The sequence below is a fragment of the Ammodytes marinus genome, assembly GCF_949987685.1.
Source record: "Ammodytes marinus genome assembly, chromosome: 9".
NCBI classification, from domain to species: domain Eukaryota; kingdom Metazoa; phylum Chordata; class Actinopteri; order Uranoscopiformes; family Ammodytidae; genus Ammodytes; species Ammodytes marinus.
The window spans coordinates 15501285-15528564 of NC_137213.1; the positions used below are offsets into that span (position 1 = coordinate 15501285).

Here is a 27280-nt window from a genome sequence, read left to right on the forward strand (position 1 = left end):
AAATAAATGTTTAAAACTGCTGAGTAATATGAAAGGACTGGAATGACTTGCATAGACCAGCCATTAAACAAATATCAAAATATCACAGGACAACGATGGGTTAGTTGTGCTGTTGAAGTATATCTCTTCTGGTTGTTATACCACGTGCTTGTTGCTAGGTAACTCTCACATTTGGCTATGTAAACCTTTGACAATCAAACCGGCAAAAAGGCGGTTAGGTGTGTAATAAAAAGGTCCATTGGTTTCCAAGCACTGAGATAGCATCAATGCAAACAAGCTTTGGCACCAACTGAGCATTAAAGACCCTGTGCAATAACTGAAAGACTTCATCGATTTTCGATATTACAAAAGACAGAGGTAAGGTAAACACCAAAAACATAGAATAAACAACAAAGGAAGAACCACTTAAGTGCATTTGCATGTACCATAGGACCACACTATGCCTCTATCCTTAACACTCTTCCTGTTCTTACTTACTTGATCATGGCTCCCACAGAGCTAGGGACAGAGGCCAGGTAGTTACAGCTGAGGTTGACCTCCGTCAGCGTAGGGATGTCACAGATGGCCAAGGGGAACTGACCAATGTGGTTGTTGGACAGGTTTAGGCTCCGTAGACGGGAAAATCTGGAAATAGAAAACAAAAGTGTTAATATAAGAAAAAAAGAAAAGACAAAAATGTAACATCACTAAAGGATAATTGGTAAGATGTCAATTGTAATGTTGACTGCAATGTTGGTTACAATGTAACAGTGGTGTATAAAAACTCAATAAAATACTAATTACAAAAAAAGAAAAAAGGAAAAGGGGGAAACGGAGAAGATAAGAGTGAGGGAAGAAAAGTATAAACTTGTATCTTGTCGACATGAATATTGCAAGAAAGTTAGAGATATTCATACATATATTAATGAATACATATTTGTGGCAAAGTATATTTAAGCTTATACAGAACTTGTTTGTGTGAAAAACACACTTTTTGGATTCAACACAGCCAGAAACAAAAGCCTTCCTTAAGTGCGTCAGGAGTACACCTCTACGTTTGATTGTTGAGCAAACAAGCGCAGCACTGACGTCTGTGTTGTTCATTCAAACACTAGTGACCGGTGGCATTTGCTGTGGTGTCCAATGGCAGAGCAGTGACCTTCAGAGGGGTTAGCCGCTCAGGGGAGGGGGGCGCCAGGGGTGAACAAGGCGACGCAAGGGTGAGGACTCTCTATGTCTTTATTTATCTGCGACACACATACAGAGGCACGCATGCAACCTGCTATCACCTATCATGTGCACTGAGAGCAGCAGTAGCAGAATGGGAGATGGGCAGTGTGCCACATTACCACCGCAGCGGCTTCAACTGGCACTACTTGATTGTCCTCCCAAGGTACACACACGGGTAACACACACGGGTTAAACACACACACACAGACATAAAAAGTATATCACAGTGATGGAGAAAAAAGGCGACAGAGACGTCAGGGCTATTGATTAGGATGGCCTAAAGTAATTCCAGCTCATGCAGACAGTGTGTGTGGGTGTGTGTGTTTGTATGGGAACATGTCATTCCACCATTAAATCTACCTCTGCAATCTGCTGAGTAATGCTCATCATACCCACCCCCTCAGAGTCTCTTCTTGTCATGCTGTCACATCATGCCTTGCTCATTATATTTTTTACTACTCCTCATGTATTTTAAAAATGCACTAAGAGATCGCTTGGGTAAACAAACTGTAAATGACCTATGCTACCTGGCCAGCACAAGACAAAAGGCAATGTAAGCAACCAGCTTGTGCAAAAATGTAGTTTCTAGCAAGCTAAATAAATAGTGGTGGTATTCTGGCCCATAATCATCTCATCATTGTTTCTAGTCATTGTAACTAGTTTTTATATTTAAGCTAAACAGCTCTGATACACCGACAGTATGCTAGCAGCCCAGTAGAACTTAGTTAGCACCTAGCTGGTGAATTTAATGGAGAATTCAGCAAGCTAAAAGGATAATAGTCTCAGGAGTTGGTGAAGAGCAAACAAGACGTAAACAGAGAGGTATTTGGACTTACGATGTATATGAGGTAAACAGAAACACAATGCTAAATGAGTGCTAATGTTGCCCTGTAGCTAAAACTTTCACCATATGAATGTAAATGGTCTTGACTTATATATGGTAAATGGTCTTGACTTATATAGCGCTTTTTAGCCGATTTTCTCAGCCCCAAAGCGCTTTACATATCTTACCACATTCACCCATTCACACACACACTCATACACCGATGGTAGAAGCTGCCATGCAAGGCGCTCTCTGAACCATCGGGAGCAATTTGGGGTTCAGTGTCTTGCTCAGGGACACTTCGACATGTGGCGGGTACTTTATAAATGTACTTTATAAAGTGATTATATGTCAACAAAGGGTTATTAGCTTATTATGCTGCTCCAAAGTGGCCACAAATATCAATTTAAGCAACTTTATTCATTTCACTAGGTGTTAAATATTTTAATCTTATGTCCTATTTCTTTACTCTTATTTTTTACTCTACTTTCAGTCCATTCTTTCCAACTTTCCTCCCTCTCCCTTTATTTCCATTACTTGTATGTCCTTCATTACTTAAAGCTACACTATCATACATATGTAAATAAAGAAGCCAAAAGTTCAACCATATGCATGGAACCTCAGACATTCCCCACAGTGAAGGGGTGACCCCTGTCTCACAGGACAGATGCATGCTGGGAAGAAAAAAAACGGTCCCACTCCAAGGAAAGTGCCAGTATACCAGACAACTGATTATGCATATCTGATTGGCGAATCACCCACCGGTTAGTATTTGGCCAGAGAGAAAAAGGGAGAGAAGGGGAGAGGCATGTGGCAGATCGACACATTCCAATCCCTTGGTACAAAGCACTATAGCCCCACATTAGATGTCAGAGAAAGCCAGTGTTTACACTGAAACAAAAACAGACTCTCACAAAACTCCACACCAAAACACATACACCCACAGCCACGGAGGCAGCACACAAGAGTATTATTGTTCTTGACACCGGCTCTTTTGACTTTGGCCTCCCGGGGGCGAAGCGAGTACTCAAGTAACTTCGCAACGTGTTTCTGTCAAAACGCCTCTATTTTCGGAAAACTATTCATCTCTTTGCCATTACTGACCTATTTTTCTGTCACGCTGGGTCAAATGCGGATGAGCCTGCTTTGATTTGGCAGGGCTAGATGGATGCTATCTCGCTCGACCAGCAGGGGAGCTGTGCATCATCATCATCATCTCACTCAGATGTGAAAATGAGTTATGTCCATAATAGCTTCCTTGTCTTTTCCAACAACTGTCATTGTTAACAATCTGGAAATCGGACCGTGGGAAAGCAAAACACAAAATCTTGCCCACCTTCTGATAGGGCTGCACGATATTGCCCAAAATGATTATCACGATTATTTTGGTCAATATTGATATCACGATATTTTACCACGATTATTCAGTAATTTTAGTGAGTAAAATATTTGTATTGGATTGTCACGTAAACATAACAGCGCTTTCATATCCATGTGATCGGCTATGCAATATTACTGATAATGTACATATATTTGCATAAATATAATAATTATTTACCTGAAGTCAATGCATTTCCACAAAGAAAATATAAATCAAAATATTGCACCAAAACTTTACACAAAATCAAATCAACAGAGCACTGCTTTAACCTTTCCTTGTGCTACATTTCTGTTAAATAACACATCTTTGTTTCCTCATATGACCTCATTGCATCTCCTAAAAGCAAAATATAAAATATTTTACTCCATTCATTGTACCTGCATGATGGATGTGTATAAAACTTGATTTTGAACTAAATAAAATTGTGCCCACAATGTATAAATAAAATAAGTATATTGTGAGCTGCGCCCTGTCAAAATAAATCACAACCTATATGGCTCTACTATGTCGAAATTTAATTTGAAAGGACGGAGACGGGAAGTGACAGGTAACACTCAGCAACACGTTAGTTAACTGTAGCTGCCTCTCATGCCTTTACTCGCAACGCAAGGTTTCATCTTCGCTTCAGGTCGTGTGTACACCGAGGCACTGACTGTATGGAGTTATTAGCAACCCTGAGAGCCTGTCTAATAACTGGAATAGTCATTGCAAACTAAGTTCTTATGTAATGAAAATGTAGTTCAGTACGCCAGTAAATAGGAACGACCAAGGATACGACCTAGTAATGGGGGAATAGTCTACTCGCCCCGCTAGACTGTCTGCTTCAGCTGACTGAAGGCTCAGGCGTTAGCCACAGAGCTACTGTTTTGCTAACAACTCAAGACTCGCACACTGTACAAACAGACAGTAAATGTAATCGGCCAACATATTTAACAAGAGCTCCATCTAGCTAACAAAGCAATAGCCCCCAAAATCAATAACACAATTCACGGAGAAAATGACTGCCGCACATTTACATGGCGGGCTGCAGCCTGAAGTTACTGTATAGGCTAATTGTCAATATGCGGCCAAACGTACTCACGTCGTGTTGACTGGAGTCCTGTCGGACATTAACCATGACTCCTGTGTTCCCTGCTCTCCTGATACATGCAAAGTCGCTTTGAAAAAGTATTCCATTGTTTTTTGAACGAGTAGTAGCCCTGTTTGTGGACGTCTATCCATCAAAACTATGACGTAGGTCCTTAGGTGACCCGTTCGCTATACATTATACTCTTGACAGCGGTCTGTCTTGCTGGACATAACAGACCTGGCAAAGTGTCATGTAATAATGGGTTATAAATCCGGCCCCACACAAAAAAAGAGACTAACAAGGGGATGTATGTGATTGCACCAGCGCAAATATTTGCTCTCGCTCGCGCGATAAGCAGCAGATTGCTTCTTCGCGCGGCTCTTGGAGTGCTTTCTGTCTATGCGGGCAGAAAATTTTCACACTTTGGGGGCGGAGCCACTGGACTTTGATTGACAGCTCTCGGGGAACCTGGGGTTGCCAGGTTGGAGCATGGACAGGCACATAATCAGCGAGTGGTTTGGGGAGTGATTGATTTGCTTCGCAGCTGAGCACACATTTCAAATATCGCACATTCATGTACACGTCATCGTGGGAAGGCAATATCGTCATCGCGATGAAAATTCGATATATTGTGCAGCCCTACCTTCTGATTGACAATTTCTCTCAGGAAGCAAACACGAGCATGCAAGAATAAACATGCACAGCCACCCACACACACATACATACATTCCAGTCAGTACAGTCATATCAAAAAACAAAAACAACAAATGCTGTACTGTATGCACTGACCCCAAATCTGTAGCCCCCAGGCTCTTATTCGGTTGCACACAAGCAAGCAACTCTTGTTCCCTCCCCCTCACGCATACAGACACTCAACTCCGCAGACATTGCTAACACATACTCAAGAATCAAATTCACACAACTCACTCACTTAAAATGTTTATAAAAAACTGCAGTGACAGGCCACTTGCACATGCCACTCTTTATACGCGCACACACACACACGTCTTGGCTGTGTGCTTTAATCTGGGGCCATGATAAGCACTCGGCAGATGGTGCCCACAGTGAGAGAGAGAGAGAGTGAGGGAGGCCAGGCACATTAAAAGCTTCCCCGTGCGCAGACACATCTACCCTTCTGGGCTGTGGGCTCGTTTGGTACGGTCCAGCCTTGGCTCGCCTCTTTAGGTCCCAATGGCCTTGATCCTAGACTGCTGCTCAGGTCGATGGCTCGCAAATTGCAAAGCAGCCAGCCATGACCTGCTGTGTGTCCAGTGAAGCCTCACAGTGTAAAACTGTCTCATCCCCCCCCCCCCCCCACACACACACACACCTCTTTGTACAACAGCCCAGCCAAGCCCCTGTTGAGCCCAAATTACACTAAGCTTTGCCTTCTCAGGTCCCATCTTGCCCAATAAACCAGCCCATCCAAAACCACCCTGAAATCTGGGAGGGGTCTGAGATGATTTTTTGAAGTGCGTTGCAGGTAAATGGATTGGATTGCTTTGGCCCTCCCAGGTGTGTTTACTCTTGATTTGCAGGTGGCATTGTACCTCTGCAGCTGCTGCAGCCGCTGGTCCGAGGGCAGGAAGTTGTGTTTGAGGTTGAGGTGGGTGAGGTCCTGGCTGTAGAAGAGGTTAGGAGGTAGCTGCTCTAGGCTGCAGCAGGACAAATCCACCGAGTGGATTCTCTGGGACACCATCTAGAGGTAACGGAAAGAAAGAGAGAACGTGGCGTTAAACAGGATTATCTTCTTTACCACACAATACTTAACTGATTCACTGTGTGTATGTGTGTGTTTGTCTATGTGTATCCTGCTTAGGGTCGAATGTCATTCAATGGCCAATCTTTTTAGGATTAGGGAGTAAGGAGGAAGTCGAGGAAAAGTCCAACATGTTTGTGACCAAACACTTCACCACGTTACATCATTGTGTGTTCTAGTTAACCGCAGCTACGTAGAGCAGTTAACCTGTGATCATTTGTTAAGTCAAATTTACAGAAACATAATAAGCTGCCTCCTAAAATGAAGCGACAGCAAAGTCCACATCGCCTTGAAGGAGATCAAATCTTGTGAGGGCTTGTGAACGCTGGCGTTTCAAAGCGGACTTAGCTAGAGGCTCAGCAGTTGTCACAGTGGGGCACGTGACGCTTCTATCCAGGCTTCTATTCTGAGTGTCCCTCTGGGTGCTGGTGACATGCATGTCCCTGTTAATATTTAGAAAATAGGTTTTCTGGCTATGGCCTACTTGAGTGTGTCTAAATGAGAGAGGGGAGGAGAGGGAGCTATTGAGTGGTGTTTATGTGTTTGAGTGCACCAAGAGACCCATACTTAAGACATTACAGAGTGGACACTGGCTGAAATATGTGATATTTTATTTATTTTTATTTCAGTGCCATATTTTTTTATACTCCAACTTGCAGCCACGTGTGTTGCGATATACAATCATACCGCTGACCCGTTAATAGTAGCGCCTGTGGAGCATATGCTCTGCTTTTTTTTTTTTCTTTCCCACTCAAACTCTCATGCACATGCACACACGGACAGTACCTTGGCAGCGTGTCTGTGCCAGCGCAGGTGCTCCGTGAAGCTGTCAAAGCTGACGTAGTAAGTTTGACTCTGAGGCCCCGCCGAGCTGAAGGCCAAGCAGTGATTGTGCTTCTTCACCTCCTCCACCTGCAGCACACACACACCCACACACACACACACACACACACACACACACACACACACACACACACACACACACACACACACACACACACAGAGGAAGGAACGTTACAGTCTGAAAAACGGACACTTATTCTAACCCCACCTCTGATTGTGAATGATAACCCCAATGCCAAGAGAAGAAAGTTAAGAGTTATGAAATTAAAAGAAACAGAAAGAAAAAGCTGACACATGGACGTCTCAATAGATTAGTTTCTTGTTTGAAAGCGTTGAAGGGAATAAGACGCATGATGGCTGCGGGGTAGACTTATTCAGTCAACCAGAAGCACACTCGCATGCAAATGTATAAGGCATGCTTCATCATACAATAAACACATGTGCGTGACACAAGCGAGAATAAATGCACGTCAAATAGCTTTGAAAACGCGCAGTCACTCACACACAATCAAGCACATGGTCTCTGTGAATGAATGGCTGACTAGTTACACTGTTTGAATAAAATACTGGCACACATACACAGTAAACTCGCCGCGACACAGGTCACACGCAGAGGTAGTGTGTGGAAGATTGCTGGAGAGGTCATGCATTGTGTGTGAAATGTTTAGAAAGTGGGTCTGGTGGCTGGGCGTATAGTATGGAGCGTCCTTGGTGTCAGCAAGACAGGTAGACAAGGGCTTCAGGAGAGCTTATTAAGTGGCCTTAAGCAGATGTGTAAAGCAAAATAAAGGGATAGAGGTCATTACTAGGGAGGCACTTCAAAAAAAGTATTGAGAGAAATAAGGCTACTAAAACATTTTAACTATATAAAAAAAACCTGCCGTGCACCATCTCTGTGTGACCTTGAGATATAACGAACAAAGCAGGAAGCATTATTGGATGGCACACCAAAGGACACGCTGTTGTCGAGGGGCAAGAAGTCAAGAGCATAAAAAAAGAAACATTTGCAGAAACGGTAATAAGGGCGGCTTTATCAGGACGCTCTATGGTGATATGACATTATGGGTTTACGATCCCAAAAGAATAAATTACATAACATCAGGATAAAAGGGCAAGATGAGGGGTGGAAAAAAAAGATAACATTATACGATGCCAGCCGTGCCCTCTTGTGTAGAACGTGAACAAAAACCTTGTTGAGCTGCTCACCTAAAGGACTGCTTTTTTAAATACAATTATTCAATTATTTACTTTATTATGTTATCATCACACAAGTGTATTAATGTTCAGAATAGTCTATATGTTTAAAAAAAATAAAAAATTGTGTTCAGGCAGACTTTTTTATTTATTTATTTTTTACCCACAGGATTCAAAATAACACATTTGAGAGCTGTAATCGCAATACAGTGATACCTTGAAACATTGGTATTTTTGCTTAAGGTTATCATACTGTCAGAATTTCATACCTCAAGACTTTTCTTACCTTCCCTCCTATGAGCGGCAGGATGTGCATCTTGCCTGTCTGGCTCTCCTTGACAGAGGACACGATGAGGCAGGTGCCACACAGGATGACCTGCCGCCTGGTCCAGCGGTTGACAGGCAGCTGGAGCTTCCCTTTCCGAACGTTGTAGGTCCCCGAAAGCTGGACGCGCTCTGAGTTCTCGATGCTCTTGGGCTTCCCTGGATCAATGACAGAGAGAGAGAGCGAGAGAGAGAGTGAGAGAGAGAGAGAGATTTTCTATAGTTAGGGGGAGTGTAAGCTTACAGGTCTGTCAAATTGTTAGGGTAACAGTAAAGGAAAATACGATATGTACACCTAGTGGATACATGTTTTTAGTAGTAATTTGTAAGACAGGGACACAATGCCACTTGGAAATATATATATAGAGTCAAAACCAAACTAAATTAATTCTTCAGCCATGCTAGCAGCTCTGCGATAACTGTACCTATAGGTGCACTGTTAGCTTCGAGCTATACTAACATGGTAACAATGACTACACCAGATGAGCAGGTACAATACTTATGTTCACCATCTTAGTTTAATATGTTGATGTATGCATAGACGGATTATGAGATAATGGGCCCCTGGGCACAAACTCTTAAAGGGCCCCCCACTCGTCCCTATCCAGTCAGGTACACTGACTTTTCCACACATATACATACAATTAATAGCAAAAACATATTAAGGAAGTCATTGTTTCCCATAGGAGTTTGGGATACTGTTGGAGGGACCCTGTACCTTGTTAGGGGGTCCTTTTTAAAGTAAATGCATCAATCTGGTGCACTTTGAGAAGAAATTTTAGAGGCTATATCAAATCCTGAGATGCAGAAGGAACATTATTTTTCAAATGTTTCTTAAACAGGCAGCACTCTTTACTCTGCAACTGTAAAAACAGTACAGTAGATTGGTCTGCAGACTCATTTTCTATGATAAAGGGGCCCATTTCAACAGATACAGGGTGGATAGCTACTTTGTATGAACAATTTAGAATTCACACATAGAAAGCTTTTTTCTGTATGTGTGAGGGGGCCTTCAAGGCCCCTCATGGATACCCTTAGACAGAGCTACTAATGCTGTTGTTTTTAACTTGCTTTTGTATTTCTCCCCTACTAGTTGAGGGGCCCATGATGATTTCTATCTTGTTACATTTTAATGAGTATCCTTATATTTAGGCTATTCCTTTTTGCACCCTGTTATTGACATCAGTGACCGAGCTCTTTGACTATGCAACATGAAAAGTTACTATCAGTATCTCTGGCTAAGGGCCCCCCTGAGCCCTTGGGCCCCTGGGCCTGTGCCCGGTGTGCCCGTGCAGTAATCCACCCCTGGATGTATGACATACAAATACCCTTCCTATTTGTATATGTCATACATCAGCACTTAACACAAAGCAAAATGACGTTGGATACAATATAAAGGGAACACCAAAGTTCTTTTAACTCATCTTGTGAGCGAAACAAATGTCCGAACCAAATATCATTGCAATCCAATCACTGGTGGTCAGACACTTCCCTAAGAGCCATAAATTCAAACAGACAACAAAATAAATAGTGACAGTTGCGAACGTGGAGAGTTTTTCTGGACATGTGCTGCTAACACGGCTAAAACTGACTAGCAACTATATAACGCCAGTAAAATGAACAATCTACCCACAGTCTCTCAACACATTACCACCATCCCAGTGCTACAGGGTTAGCATTAAGACCCACATACACTCTGCACAACTGTCAGCCTTGGATGTCCTACTTTACACAAAGAATCGAAAAGGGTGGATTTGTATTCAGTGCATCTCGTACATTAATAGAGTCTCATATTCAATACCAGGTGCACTTCCTCTAAATGATGCTCTTACAATTTGTGAGCTTCCTTTTTCACCCATATGTCTGCCTCTCCTCCTATGCTCTTTTCTCTAGCTCCACCACCAGCCTGCCAAACCTGACAGTCAGGCTGCTTATCAGGCATTATGTCAGCCGGGCTTGTCTTATCATTCTGTCTAAACATCCACCTGCTTTCTGTCTACTTCCACCTTGGCAAAAACCTCCCCCGGGTTAGCATGCACTGTATTCTCTCTCTCTGTCCAGCTTCCTGGCTTTTGGTTTCCCCATTCTACCTATTATTGTCTGCTTTGTGCCCGCAACATGTTTCACCTCAGTGTTTACCCATTCAGAGAACAAGGGAGAGAAAGAGAGAGAGAGAGAGTGCGCTTGATGGAGTGGTTTAGAAGTTTTCTTTTACCATCAACAGATGGCCTTAGAAAATGTCTTGCATCCCGTGGCCTACTGTAAACTAGCTGCACAAAGACCAAAGCAGAGGGGTGGGTTGGAGGTGAGAGAAGTCAGTAGGGTAAGCAAGTGCGAAGTTGCACACCCTCGCATGGCTTTAAATAATTCAGGCCTTCTGTGTGCTGACTGCAAGACCAACACAGTAGTGTTACTGTACTACTCTTATCCAACACACTCAGCAGACTCTAACAATATTCTGACCAGAGGTCTGCTGACTTGAGCTGATGTGGCTTAAACTGAGGTCATGACAATGCAGACATATTCTATTTTAATGACTGTCACTAACATACGTCGGCGGTTGCTGAATCCAAGGTGTCTACAAGGCAGTTTTTCTATTAACTGGCGATCAAATGTTGCCGAACAGCTGAGCCCTGACCTTTCCTCTGTGCTACAAGCTAATCTTGTGTTCACAACAGAATCAATAGTTTGCAAAAGGACATTTGTCTTGACTAAATGCTGAGTGTGTAACATAAAACTCCATTGTTAATCGTCAAGCATGAGTCATGTTTGTTTAAAAGGGAGAGCTGTCTTGGTATGCTTAAACAGCAGAGACTATCATAAACAGCAATGGGACATGCAGAACAACACATCCTTTTGAGTGACAGTACAAAGTGCAAAGATGCACCTATAACGGAATTTTCTGAGAAAATGTGAGCAAAACTGGCGATTCTGAAGACACGCGTGGCAGATCTTCCCAACAGAATGCATAAGAAATGTAAGATTAAAAGCTATTTCTAATAAAATCTCCGGAAAATTCATATTTTGCTAACAAAGAAGCAAAAACTTTGTTAACACAGGTAGGTGGTTCGGGGTAGTTCATTAGAGTGAGGGAGTATTTATAAATCTACCCTTTAAGACCATAGGGGCTTACAATAGTCAATGCAGTTGTGACACAATCATAGACTGCATATGAACATTTAAGTATATAAAACATTTATTTTCATAATTTCTGTCACTTCGGAAACAAGTGGAGTGTGTGGGGAGCGAACCAAACTAAAGGGCCATCATCCACTTTTAGGGGCAATCATGGCAAAGGAAAGATACACAAGATGAGATAAGGAAGCAAGGTGAAGATATAATTTTTTTAAACAAACTAAATCCATCACTTAAATATAAATATTATTTTTATATTATATTTATATAGTTTTCTTTGTTTCGTTAAACATGTATGCATTCAGTTCAAAAACTACTTTTTTTTTTACATGCATAAGAGGAAATATCCTGAGTTTGTTGTTATTAAATGCATGAATGGGGTTAGAGGCTTGAATACCAAATGTTTTTCTTGGTTCAAGTACATGATTTTGATGAATATGAATGTTTCTCGCTCTAAATCGAAATAAAATGAGGGGGAAAATAAATGCATCATAAAAAGTACTCCTAATTCTTACCAGAATCAAGCCAAGAGCTGTTGTCGCGTGCATGGTCCACCAAAATTCATCCAAAAAATCCATGTGATATCTAGCTAACGGAGTCATTTAAACCGAACGAACAGACTGGTTAGCCCCCCGTCCCGTTTCGCTGGCTGGTGGAGGTAACCAGCAGGCGCATGTTTTCATGCTTTTGGTAATGGGGGCTACAGTATGTGTTGCATTAGACAAATTATTCACCAGCTTTTAGCCTCAATATGTCACATGGGCATATTCCTACTATTTTTAGACCTTTTGTTGCTCTCGCCCACACAGGCATATGCACAAACACACGCACCCTCCTCCACTTCCTACTCGTCTTCTCCTTGCTGACATCCACAGACACACACACTCACACACACACACACATATGCACACACTCACGCCCTGACACAGTGACAGTGATTAACCATGTCCATATGGTAAATTAACCCCCCACCTCGCCAAAAAAAAAGAGACTTTGCAGAGCGGAACAAGACAGCTTGAGTGGGCTGTTATTTTGTGATGATGAGAGAAGTTGTGAAGCTTCTCCTGGATGGATGCTGCTGTTTGCGTGGGATGTCTGGATTTGGGGGGGAGGGGGGGGCAAGTTTTTCAGACTCTCACGTGAGCATCCTGTTTACAGGGAGGGGCAGATCAGGAGGAAAAGCTTGGATCTCTTGGTAGTCGTCCAGCAGAGGGGAAGTGGATTATAATAGACGGTTTTCTATATTTCAAAACGTATGAACCACAGGGCCACCTACACTAGAAATATTTGGAGCAGGGATGATATGAGTCACGGTGCATGGTCATCCCATAATCTATGAGCGATGCACAGGATGGGATTTAATAAAATAGACAGGCTGTGAAAGGTGGGCATGTTCATCTGCAGAAGCCACAGTCTATTCCTAGGTCTACTGTACGTAAAAGCAGGAGTACGACAATGTGTGTGTGTGTTTGTGCCTGGAGATGGCTTCCTTCCTTTTCCCCCAAATTCAGGAAAAGAGCGTTTCCCTTCCACACCAGGCTACAAAAGCCATGTGTGCACAGCTCTAACGCGCCCCACACACATCCTACCTCTACTGCGCGTCTACCTCGCGTCTGCGTCTGACTTTTGGTCACAGACTGTGAAATCAACGTAGAGCGAGCACACATCCAACCTCAGACGCACTGCTGAGGCGCGTCGGAGGCACGTCTGCAGCGCCGCTCCCCTTCACCTCAGGAGGCTCGCCTAATTTTTTCTGAGAGCAGCGCGTCTCTCTCGCGTCTCTGTGCTTTAACTGATAGAGAAATACTCTGTTGACAGTCATACCAGCAGCATTCACTCTAGTTACACGTTTACCCGGTGTGTTTATTTCAAAATAAAACATCCCTCAGTCGTATACGCGAATAATCCCTTTATTTCACGATTTAATTGTGCAATCAAAATCCGAGGGATTTAAAACCTAATTTTCAATTAGTTCTGGCATTTCATTTTTGGATAAATGACACATATAGAGATCCAATATAGTGAAGAAATAAAAAAGATCATGATGAGCGCAACAGTTTTCCGTTGCTCTATCTGTGTCTACGGCCTTCTTCTTCCCCGACCACACCCCCCTCTCTCTCTCCCGTATATATCAGTAAAGTGATTTTTGAAATACTCTGTTGAGAGTCATATTGACTTCATACTGGCAGCTTTCGCTGTAGTTTCACCATTTCCTGGTGTGTCCCCTTCAAAATAAAACTTCCAACAAGCGAAAATATGGCAAAAAAAAAAGAAAAAAAATGGCAATGGGGCGCACGGATTACTGTCCAGACTCAATATAAATCATATGCATCATAGATGACATGAAAGAACTTCATTTTTAATGGGAATTATCTATGAAAACTCTATGTAGAAAGATAGGGCTTTTAGAAGCAGCGCTGCAGCAGCAGCTGCTGAGACGTTGCATGTGTGTCCGAGAAAAGTCCGAGAGAGGCAGCAGTAAGGTAATGCGACGCGCTCCAGAGGTAGACGCAGGATGTGTGTGGGGCGCGTAACTGATACACACACAGACAAACACACACACACACACCACTCCTCGTGAAGGACCAATGAGCTTTCACAAAATATTATCAATCTCAGTCCTGCAGAAACTTAAAAGGCGTAATCCATGAATCACATGTAAACAAAAGGGGAGCCCCATGCATCACTAAAAATAGAATAGCTTAGCTACACAATAGCACCTGCTGTTACTCTCAGACAAAAACAACAACTATAGAAAAGCTTTCCAAAGCGGCAAAAGCTTTCTTCACATCAGTAATGTTCATTGAATTATTGTAATTGATAATTCATTTTCCTTGTGTGCATGCAACCAATTAACTTTATTCCAGAGTGCATAATCCGCTCTTTATCAATAGAGCTTTCCATGAGGTCATTGGAATGTACAGTACAGTATATTAAAAAACAAACAATACAACAATAACAATAAGGCAACTAAAACGCCCCAGAGGTATTAATAACAGTCAATTTCAGTTTCTTCTTGCTTGGATCTGCCTATCCAATATACCAGATAGTGGTACTAATAGGTGCCTTCGAACACAGGATGCGTGACGGCAGGATAGCCAAGTAGATTTAACTACCTTGTATGGCCTTTAAACTTCTTAATGTCCTCAGAGCCTGCATTATTTGAATTAATGATACCATGACGCTTGCTTCCTAATAAATTATGGTAATTATTGCATTGAGAATGAGGGAAACTTGCAAAATGATTAAATGATACAGCCTGGAGGACTATTTTTAGTGTGCTGCTGGTATGACAAGGTATCTTTCACATGGTATAGCACGGTCCCTGTTAGTAATGAGGAACTGTTACTATCCATTTTCAAATCAATTCAGGACATTAAGCCTATGGAACACACACATTATATAGATCCAGAATGAGCATGCACATGTGTAACAGCTGCCACTAGCGGACACAGTGATCAATTTAAACAAGACATGTATGTAGTATGGATTTTTAAAGTACACATGGTTTATGTTTTAGCAAACGTCAACCACAGGCTATACAAAGCTGCCTCCCCCGATGCCCTGGTGCCCCTGTTATCCATCATTGTTAGAGATGAGTAGCCAAGGCCGACCTCTCTCCATCCATCTCCCCATTTAACAGATCACCACCACTTCTTTCTTCTGCCTCTCCTCAGTAACAAGGACACATCCCCGGTTAATCATCCTGCCCTGCTAAATCCAACCCGACATCAGCACACACACACACACACACACACACACCTCCGCTACCGGACCGGGCATGCCATACCGTAGGGCATCTCTGACCCACATAAGTCACAGCGGAGCACGAGCGCGCGTAGATGCAGCACACTTGCTTATTCTATGTAGGCGGTGACAGATGTGAAGGACTGGATTGCAAGACTACTACTTACTACAACGCACCGTGTACATGCTTATAAGCCTATTGTGGATCCTTATCTCTTTTTTTATATATTTTTCACATCAGCTGAAACATCTCGTGAGAGGTCTAAGCAAGTACAGTATCTGTAAAAATGCGAAAGATGACGCTCTAGAGTGCCATCATGAAATAATATGTGTCAGGTTGGAGATATTAGCTTACCAAGAGCGACTGGGAGTATAGAGGAAAGTGGGCGCAGAAGGGATATAGAAATAGATGTAAGACAGAGCACTGCCAGCCAGCTGTTACTCTGTGACATAAATAGCTGCCTTGTCCTTCTGTTAGAAGCACACACACACACACACACACACACACACACACACACACACACACACACACACACACACACACACACACACACACACACACACACACACACACACACACACACACACACACACACACACACACACACACACACACACACACACACACACACACACACACACACACACACACACACACACACACACACACACACACACACACTGTCAAAATGTATCTACCTAACAAAGGTTTTGTTTACAGGAAAGGGAGAAGGTGCTTCCCACATCTGCTTCTTCTTTGCCCTCTTTGCCAAAATCGTTCAAGCCCTTTATTTGTTTCTCCATCTCTCCTTTGTCTCGTTCTCTGCGGATGAATTGAGGTGATTACTCAGATCCAAAGTGACAGGCCGAGTTAAGCCAACTGTCTGTTTAGGCAGCAGTGGACCAGCCTCGCTTGAAGGTGGCAAAAGGCCTTCGCGCATCACCTGAGTGCTCCCCCATCTGTCTTCACCGTTACACTTTACGTCTCACCACATTTCACGGCGTAGCACATGTGGAACTGTGAATGTACTGTAGTGGGCCAAATGGGAGATTTTTTCAGGGGAAACCATTCGAAATCCCACAGTTTCACAGTTTCCGAGTTGAGTGATTTCATTAGCAGCTTCTTAATCCTTGTAAACACATCCGAGTCCTTAAAAGTTCCCAGATGTTCTCAGGCAAACGGATAGAAAGGGGGAGGTCTGCTGCTCCTCTGGGACTGAGGGAGGTGTTGATGTGTGTAATGTGTCAAACTGTGCTTTGTGTAAAAAGTGATAAGAAGATGAGCTTCATGTTTGCATGGGAAATGAGTGAGGTGTTGTATTATTGCTGCGTAACTCTGCATGTGCACGTATACCTACATGTGTGTGTGTGTCTGTTTGTTCTACTTTTGAGTCATGTTCAGCGAGTATATATGCTGGTTTACAATGATGTCTTCACTTATTATAAAAGTACAGGAGGAACATTGTATTGAGTGCTTTTAATATTTTGACTGTCAGTGAGAAGAAGAGTCAAAACATCAAACAAGGACGGGCCAGAGAGTACTTTGATAAAGGCTTTATTTGGTTTCAGGTATTACTCAGTCACACCGTTGGCATGGCATTAAGGATGACAATGTTGTTTTCTCAATTTGGGCGCTTTTAGTCCCCCCACTTTGATCCAGACTGAAGTATACCAGCTATTTGATGGATTGCCATAACAATTTATAAATGTATGGTCCCCAGTGGAAGAATCCTACAGACTTTTCCTGATGAGGTTGGCATTTTGGGGTTTTGAGTAAAATGTCTCAATGACAATTGGTACAGGTCATCCATGTCAAACATTGGGATGAAATATAATTACTTAGGTGGCATCCTGACTTTTCCTTTGGCGCCATCGTCCCATCATAACTTCAGACTGTCAAATACTTTATTGGTTTATGACCAAATACCAATGCATTAGCTAATGTTAGCATGCCAGAAAGCTGAACAAAGATAGTTTAAGTGATAAACATTAAACAGGCTAAGTATCGGCATGCAAGCGTTGTTAGAGGGAGCGTGTTAGCATGCTGACGATAGCATTCAGCCCAAGCCCCAACCTCAGCGATTTTTACCAGCATCCAATAAGGAAGTGACCACAACTGTAGTAACCCGGAAGTGCCACTGGGGGTTGGATGCAGAAAACAGCCATTTCTCATTGATTCAAATGTTAAACATGCCGTTTTCACAGCATTATTAAACCTATTTCAGGCCTGGATTAAAAAAACATTCTAGTCTGTATTTTAGGTCATATCTCCATGACAACACTAAGGGGGGTGAATTTTTTTGGACCACACTAGTTTTTATTATTTTGGAAGTTAAAATGTATTGGCACGATCTCTTGAGTGACAGCTCTCCGCCCATTGTCCCTCACTTTGCCTCGGAGGTATACGTCAGCTATCTCCCTCCCCCCGACGTGTGGCGGAGTAAAAATCTCACAAAATGGCGACGCGCACAAACCAGGATTATTGGATGCCGTGTGAATAACTGAGGTCAGCCCGGATGCTACATCCATATTATGTACTATCTATGATTCAGCCTCATAGCATAATTGTGTCTCACAGAGTTGCGAGCATGCCTGTATACTTGCTTAAGTATTTGTCCAAAGCTGCTTTATTGACAAGCACAAACAGAAGATTTAAAGTTTAAATGTGGCTATAATCTAAATAACCAATGAAAGATGCATCTCTTTTTGGCAGCAGGAACCCATGTGTCTTTTCTCCTGATATTATATGCAATTCGTGATGAACAACCGTAAAGTATGCAGTGTTTGGACGGCGCCACAAGCACTTCTCTAGTCTAGCCAGAAGAGCACTTATCTTATCTCCCATGATGCAGCTTGCTTTCATTATCTCTTTAATTAATAAATCAATTAAACATGTTTCAATTGGTAGGCATTTCAGATGGGTTAAGCCACATTTGTAAATGTGTGTGATATTTAAAATAAAGTGTTACAATACAGAACTGTAATATTCTGTAATGAATGCATTTAAACAATATGGCCCAATAATTCAGGATAGGGTGATAGGCAGGCTGCTGTGTAGTGCGTTCTTTTTTTTTGTTCTCAAGAGAGTGCTGAGGAGTGCGCCCCTCCAATCCCTCTAGGAAAAGCTGAGGGACACTGCTTTGTGCCACTATCTGTAGCCAGACACACCGAACATCCTTCGGCTTTCAACAGCTCAGTTAAAGGTGATGTCTCTTACTTCTCCCTCCACGAACTACGCATGTCCATGACACCTCCCTTCATCCCTCGGAGAGAAGGTGAGGTGGATAATTAGTAGAAAGATGGATGCCGCTCAAATTCTCATTTCTCTTAAGCATTTCACCTAGAAGGACAACTATCAGACTGAAAGACACACACACACACACACACACACACACACACACACACACACACACACACACACACACACACAACACTATATAAGACCTCCTCTCTCAGTCCAGTGAAACACATCTTGAATCCGAATGAGGTCACAGCCTGCAATATCTTCCTCATCAAACCATTATTACCCTTTGCCCCTGGGGAGAAGCCGGGGACTAAACAGCTCTCTGCTATTAAAAGGCATTGTAGCTACAACTCCAGCTATCAGGTCAATGTAATACTACCCACAGGCCTGTAGAGGCAGTGTGGGGATGCATTATGTCAGGGAGGAGGGGGGGGGGGGGGATGACATGAAGCAGGATTTGTAGTGTGCTCTGTAATGCTGAATTATCTTCTTTCTTTTTTTTTATATATTGTAGAATTTGACCCACTTGCGCACTCAGTCGCTCCACTGCATTTTTTATTTTACAACATCATGACTCCGTGCACAGCAGGAAGCTACACGCAGTCCACTTCAGTATCTTCACATATCAGGTTACATTAAACCTGATGCAAATGTGTTCATGGGCAGAAGAAGCCCAAACAGATGCAGATGCAAACGATGTGTAAATATATGCAATCCAAACTCATGCGCCCACAGTGTAGAGAGCTAGGCCCCATAAGAGGTTGATAAATCGCATTGTGCTGCTATGAATTTTTCAAATAAACGAGTTGTGCAACTGAAAGAAATAGCAGCGTTTTCCCATCAGCTGTGCCGTCCATCACACCGGCCCAATGTGTTGTGCACATGCTTCATCATGCTATTCAATCAATATCCACTAAAAATAGACCAGGATGCTGCGTGCGCATAGAGAGAGAGGGAGAATTGAGATGTGGTTGAATGTTTTTCCGAATCGCAGGTGTCGGCAATCCGTGTGAGTAAAGAAAGATTTTCCCCAGTGATTCCCTCTCGTCAGTGGAAGTGGTCTGACGCTGACGTACATAGACGTGTGCTCCCTCGCTCTCTCTCTCTCCGCTCCCCCCGTCTTCCCAGCTCCACTCCTGCTGCTGTTATGTAATGTGTGTGTTACGAAACCTTACATTGGAAAACACGAGCCCCACTGATCAGCTCGCTCAGACTCACACACACGCACACACACATAGAAACACACACACAAAAGAACTCTGGCTATTTTTCAGTCTCGCAAACGCAAATGTTGTCCCTGTGCTGGACAAATAATGTATGTGTTTCCCCATGCATACAATACGTGTGTGTGTGTGTGTGTGTGTGTGTGTGTGTGCCATCAATGAATTGAAGGCACAGGTTTGAATCCGAGTATGATTCGGGAGGCTGTGAAAATGCGCAGAGCTCCCAAATTAATTATTTAGTATGCCATAGGAAAGCTTAAATATAAAAATACATAAATAAAAGCGCAGAAAAACAATAACGAGGGTCCAAATGGGTGGTTTTCATACCAGGGTGAAAACTGGGAGCTAAGAAATATGGCAAGTAAGAGGGGGTGGACAGAAAGATAGGCGCATGTATGATGGAAAGGAAAGAGAATACAGGATGAGGAGAAGCAGAGATAGCTAAGATGGAAAGAGAAAAAAAAATATTGAATGGATAAAAAAGAAATGCATGATTAAACAGACGGATAGGGAGATGGTTACAGGCATATCCTGTAGCCAATTCCTCTCATGAGCCCATTCTGCCTGTCACCTCAGGCAGAAACAATCACCAGAGGATAAAAGCTGTTGGGGGGTTGAGCTAATCTCAGTCAGCTGTGAATAAAAAAAGAATTACAAAATAAGAAATTGGATAAAATGATGCTTAGATGGATATTTACAGTATGTGGATATTTATAGTATATTACAACCTGGATCTTGTAGTTTTTACCATTTCTTTTTTTCTTCCATGTTGATAATGTACACATTTTGTGCGTGTGCACTACTACAGCAAGTACCGTGGGTTAAAAAGATCATCCAAGAACACAGTGTGTGAACTATGATGGTATTAACTGTTCACCTTATATTTCTCTTCCAAATACATTTTGGCGACCCTGTGGTTTTGAATAGTTAAGAGTGTAACCTGTACGTGTATGTCTTGTCACAGTCACACAATACTTTTTAGCCATTTCTTCTCCCCCTCTCCCCCCCGACAAATCACAAATGTTAACTAGAAATTATTGCGAAAACTGAAAAAAATGTATTATGCCAAAATTATTTTTAAAGAACAAAGCCAAACCCAAAGTCATATATGTGGCCGATTCCTTTATTTCTCAATGCCTGACGCCGAAGATCTAAGGTCTATTGACAGAGAAAGAGGAAACAAGTAAGTTTTCTGACAATAACTTCCATTACAAAGTGTCAGGCTAATTTATAATGATGAAATTGCGTATACGTTTCCCCTTTTCTTAAGGTTCAAGGCCCAGGAAAGGCTTTGATTTTCCCACTCGCTTCAAGAGAGCGCCCTGAATTCATGCAAGCAAAAGGTCAGACACATTCTCCATCACACTCTTCCAAGTATTTATGTAATGTGATTTCACGTAGATCGGAGGCAAAATGCATGATAAACTTGTGCATCAGTGTGGAAAGAGGGACGGCTATTCCATGTTGGAAAAAATAATGAATTACCAGCAGGTCACGAATGCGTGAGAATCAAATGGGAGGCTGCGCTTTCCTTTCACACACAAACTAAAGCAAGCCTGCACACGTGTGAGCTGAGTTACTGTTGTGTGGTAGTAAACTGGCAGGGGAGCCGGGGTTATGTAATGTGGCTCTGTCTTCACACACACACACACACACACACACACACACACACACACACACACACACACACACACACACACACACACACACACACACACACACACACACACACACACACACACACACACACACACACACACACACACACACACACACACACACACACACACACACACACACACACACACACACACACACACACACACACACGTTATGATCAGAAAGGTTTTAACTACAGTGCGTGCGTGTGTGCATATTTTAAATGTTTCAGAGGGCAAAGAAGAAGTATTACAGTATTTAAAGCCAGGCTTCAATATATTTCCAGCTGTCAGCCACACTTTTCCTAACTCATCTACTTGCTCTTCTGTTCAGACTCAACCAAGTATGAGTAGTTTTATGCGCTTGGCCCCTTCCAGGGAATCCCCCATCTCCATCCGGGCTTACTCACGACCTGACCTCTCTTTCTTCACACCCTTACACAGCCCCAGCCTTTCTTTTGAAATACTATGTCAGAACAGGGTCAACCGGGCTTAAGTGTCCTTAGGTGGCAGCACACAAACGCTCGGGGTTGGTAGCTCTCTCTCTCTCTCTCTCTCTCTCTAGCTGATAATTCTCTCTGACCCAAAAAAGGAAGGGAAGCAAAAAAAAAAAAAAAAAAAAGAGAACTTCAAAATAAAAGGGACACAAAATGTAGCACATGAACATTATAGTGTCTGATTATGCCCCTCCTCTGTGTTCATCATAGCTTTCCACCCTATATTAGCCCAACGACTGGCACAGGCCCCACCCACACACAGGCCTTTATGCATGCCAGCAGTCCCTTAGCAGTGTGTCCTTAGCACAGCCTGTGCCATCACGCTCAAGGATACACTGTTGACAGCTACGGGTCACTGCAGTCCAGGCACAGGGTGGCACACACACACACACTCATGAATGATGCAGCACTCCACTTCGCCCGTCAGTCCTAACAACTCTCTCACCACCAACACATGAGGACACATAATCAGGCCTGATCACACACATGGGCCAATGCATGCACAGAGTGGCATGGGGGACCATGCAGTTTGCTCGTAGTGGGAGATGCAATCAGAGCAAATCCCAGAAGCCGACAAACAATGTATGACAAGATTGTGATAGATTATCTGTCTGTTGGGAGGAGCTTTTAAATAAGGTATGAAACGTGTACGTACATTCCCAATAGGGAACTCGATTTTTAAATGAACCTCATTCTTTTTTCACGGATCATTGCAATTCCACTTTTGGTGTTTACACATTGATTAATTGATTTGAGAGACAGAAGAGTGAAAGAGAACACTTTTTCCTATTCAGTTATTTGTTAAAGGTGGACACCAGAGATTATGTGTTGAAATTCCATAACGTTGGGGAAGTTGCAGGAAAGGCAGAGATACAAATTGCTTCATCCTACATTACCCATAATGCAATTTAAGTGTTAAGACTTTCCCCTGCATGATAAATTAAACTTCATAGCACCAGTTTCCGAAGATTCAGAGGTTTTATTTGGTTACCTGAGCGGTAAAATACTCTTAAGGTTCTGCTAAAAAGACTCGCGATCCATTGTCCGATCTGTTAAAAAATTGCTCCAGTGGCACAGATATCCTCCTATAACTGCTTTCACAACTTGAACTCACCTTGTTTTGTAAAAATGAGTGGCCCTTTAAGCAAAACTACCAATGCATATTCCGGTTCCAACCTGTAAAATTGGCATATTTTAATTTGATATCATCGTAAATTGAATTCGGTTCAGTTTCGTCAAAAACAAAAAAAAAATTAAGATATCACCTTGGGTCTGGGAAAAAGGTGATTCACCAAGGTGATCTGTCATTTTATATCCCTTATGATAAGAAGATTAATCAAAAAAAGTGATTAATCACCAATAAGAATAGTCGTCTGCCCTTCTCTAATTTGAGCAGCAAGGGCAGACTGTGATAGCAAGAACGTGGTCTATAGATTAAATTAAAATAATGATTAGAAGAGAGATCTGTCTGATATTAAAAAAAGACGATTATAACCCTGCACATATTTTTTTAAGATTTACCCAAATTGTCTGAGAACTTTCTCCGATACCACATATTATCTCATAAATTAGGGCGCCGCGGTATCTCATCATCGGTGTCACTGTGTCACTTCAGCCTCCGCATTCTGTCACTTAGCAGTTGCTAATGGCCTGTATACAGCAGCAGCAGACCGTCTCTGCAGCACTATATATACAGCCTATACAGATAAAGTGCAGCCCCGTTATACTGTATAGGGGGGGGGGAGGGAGGGGGAGGCTTAAAAGAGAGCGGGAAAGAGAGGGGAGAGTGAGGTATTGTTGGTCTTAAGCACCGGTACAATAACCCACTCTCCCAGACACAGAGGTTTAGGCTTACCCTCCTAGCATTCAAACCCCCACCCCCTGGGAAGTGCACCAGGGGAGGCTGAAATGTGAGAGCGAGGGATGAAGGGAGAGAAGCGATAGAGGAGCCGGCTGACAACACCTCCCTCTGATACCGAGGCTAAAGAGGCGAGATGAGAACGCTAATTGGTTAAGTCAGTGAAGGTTTGATGTCGCGCAAAAAGGTTAAAGATTTGGATGTGATGGAGTGCACGCGCATAAGCACACAAGGAGATGGGTATATATGTTTGTGCGTGTGTGTGTGTTGACTTGTATGTCAGTGATTAATTTGCCTGCAGGAACTCCCGCCTGTTTGTCGCCCTAGGTTTCCCTGTTCATTTGTACCAATGCATTAATAATGCCTGTCGCCGGTAGAAGCAAAGCGGGGTACATTTATTTTTTAAGAACTCCCCACACTCAACCCCTTGGTCACTGTCTCTCCCCGTCACCCTCATGGGCCTTTTAACAAGATCATAGCCATGGTCAATATTGTCTCAAACCAACAAAAGCCACCAGCATCAATCATTGGACAAGTCTGTGTTTTCTGTATTTCATGCAGCACCGCTAATCTACAGTGGCTTTATTTAAGCTATTTAGAGTGTATGTATTATACAGAGTGTCACTAATTTGATCTTATTTCTGACTCCTCAATATTGAAGCGTTAATGGAGGCTATCTCAGACTGAAGAAGGCCTGTGTCCATAAGAAAGTGGCTTTTTAAAAAGGTCACAAAAGAGCAAAACTGCAACAAAAATAATAGGATTGTTAGTGTTGCAGGCAACACTGGGTAATATGTGATACTATGCCATTTGACCATTTTTAGCAAAGCACAAATCACCTATACTTCCTTATTTATGAACCGTGTCAAATATGCATTATGGAGCATTTAACAGCCACAGTCTTATTTGGCAAAACCCAGGGGGAATTCAAACATCGGTACCGAGGTGATGCATAGTGACAGAAATCTAAAAATAATTCATATTATGTATAGATACTAAGTTAGAGAGCCACTTACAGAAGCATCCTAAGTGTGCATTATTCACCGGGTAGGCTATCACATGGCCTAGCACAGGGGTGTCCAAACTTTTTTCACTGAGGGCCACATACAGAAAAATCTACGAAGGGCCAGGCCACTTTGCAAAAATAATACATTTATCAGGACATGTAGCTGCTCTGATGTTTAGTTTCATAGTGTTTTCGTAAATAGTAATCCTTCTTCACGGCAACACTTTACTTGCACATTAAACAGATACATTCCCCCTCTTGTTAAATGCCATTGATACACCCAGTGTTTTCTGCCTTTGCGTCCAATGTCCAGCTGGGTGAAAATAGTAGCCAGCCGAGATCCCGCCTCTCCAAGGGGGGTCCGGGGGTTAGCCCCCCCGGGAGATTTTTTTAAGTTTTTAAAGTGAAATGCATGAATCTGGTGCACTTTGAGAGGGAAATTAAGAGGCTAAAGCTGAAGAATTTTGTATGAAAAAAATGGAGACACTGTGCCAGATGAATTAGAAGCTATTGGAGAAGGACACATGGATTTTCCATAATAATATTAATTTAAAATAAAATATTATGCAGGGTCCTCTGGGATGGGCTTGGTGCTCTTTTTCTTTTATGGGACATATTTCTCTGTAATATAATGAGTGCATTTAAATTATTTAAAAATTAAAAGGACCATATTACATTATATTTTTAAAATGTGCCACGGGCCAATCAATCAGTTTTGACACCCCTGCACTAGTGGGTTAACTAAGAAATGCAAAAAAAAAAAAAATATATATATTATTTTTTTTTTTCAAAGGGCCATATTACATTATATCTTTAAAATCGGCCGCGGGCCAATAAAAAGTGGGCCGCGGGCCGCAGTTGGCCCGCGGGCCGTAGTTTGGACACCCCTGGCCTAGCATGCATGATGTATACATTTATGTTATAGAATCAAAATCTTTGTGTTTTGAAAAGATGACTTGTGATTTCCCTCAGTGAATAGATGTGATTTTATGTCCGGTGTATGCTCAGTCTGAGCATGTGCTACCAATCAACGGGTAGACAGATTCCTAGTAGAGAAAAGCATATTTGAGTAGGCGGCAGCAGCAGTTTGATATATGCAGTACTAGAATAGCAAGGGAGCGAGCAAGAGACAGCGTGAATACCAGAATACCGTGTGTGTGTGTGTGATTGGTGGGACGGAATTTCTACTATGGGCAATCTTAAAAAAGCTTCTCCTGTCCAAACTTGTTTTGCTCAAACAGGGATATGAAAGTGGCTTATTTGTGCCATTTGATATAAAAAACACACCCATGCTGAAAGCAATTTAATCACTGTAAATAACGCGGAAGCAGCAACCCTGTGACGACTGTAACATTTTTGGCCCTGCTGATTTAAGTCACCCATCAAAATGGAATATGCAGGACGCCAAAAAATTGCCATTATAGATGCAGTGTGGTGGTGGCAATGACATCATTTGGATCGTCGGTTAGAATTATTTGCAGCTAATCCACGATGAGAGGCAGTCGAGCCAATCTTAGTTTCCAGGTTTCCCTGAGGGTACTGTATATGATATACACTAACACACAGATAGGCACATCGTTGTTTATGTTTGCACTTAACCTCTAACGCCATTCATTATCAGACGGCGATAAGAAGGACTCTCTGAGTTGGGCTAAATCAGGCAGTGACGCCCTCCGGGATGTTGCAGGAATCAAAGCTGGTTTTGGGATATTCATTTCATATTAAAAAGGGCATGACCTCTTGTGGCATTCCTTTGATAGTGGGGAAAAAAGGGATGAGAGTAACAAAGATATTTCCAACAAGGATGGAGCACATTACAAGCAATAATAAAAAGGTAAACAGTGACTGTTATTTTTATTTTTAGTCCAGCTAATCTCCTGTTTCATAAAGTATTAAAAATGCATCCGATGGGGCAGCAGTTGCCTCAGGGCAGCAGAGAAGGAAGACAGCGGTTATAGTTTAATCCCACAGAAGGACAGGCCGCAAAGTAATCAGACCCCAGATCTGTGGTTAAGGCTACAATCAGTCCAGTTCAGAGCAGAGAGAAACGGAGGGAGAGAGAGAGGGAGGCTTTCAAACAAGGAGAGAGAGAGAGAGAGAGAGAGAGAGAGAGAGAGAGAGAGTGAAAGAGAGAGAGAGCAAGAATTAAAGGGCCGCTCTCTCTCTCTCTCCCGATGATGCACACGGATGGGACGAGTGAATGAATGAGATTCTGATGTTGTTGCACATTCCCCCGGTCCCACGTGTTCCCTTTTTCTCTTTCTTCTCCTTCTACACTCCCTCCCTCCCTCTGTTCCCTTCCTTTTGTTT

General features: G+C 42.6%; 1 protein-coding gene across 1 annotated transcript in view; it reads right to left on the reverse strand.

Moving 5' to 3' along the window:
• The window catches only part of phlpp1 (PH domain and leucine rich repeat protein phosphatase 1), a 53663-nt gene that overhangs the window by 15003 nt on the left and 11380 nt on the right, over positions 1–27280 (reverse strand). Inside the window, exons 2-5 of the mRNA XM_080033699.1 lie at positions 8565–8761; positions 7028–7153; positions 6033–6181; positions 478–624 (exon numbers count right to left, since the gene is read on the reverse strand). Coding sequence (XP_079889825.1) covers positions 478–624; positions 6033–6181; positions 7028–7153; positions 8565–8761 — 619 coding nt within the window. The remainder of the gene's footprint in view (positions 1–477; positions 625–6032; positions 6182–7027; positions 7154–8564; positions 8762–27280) is intronic.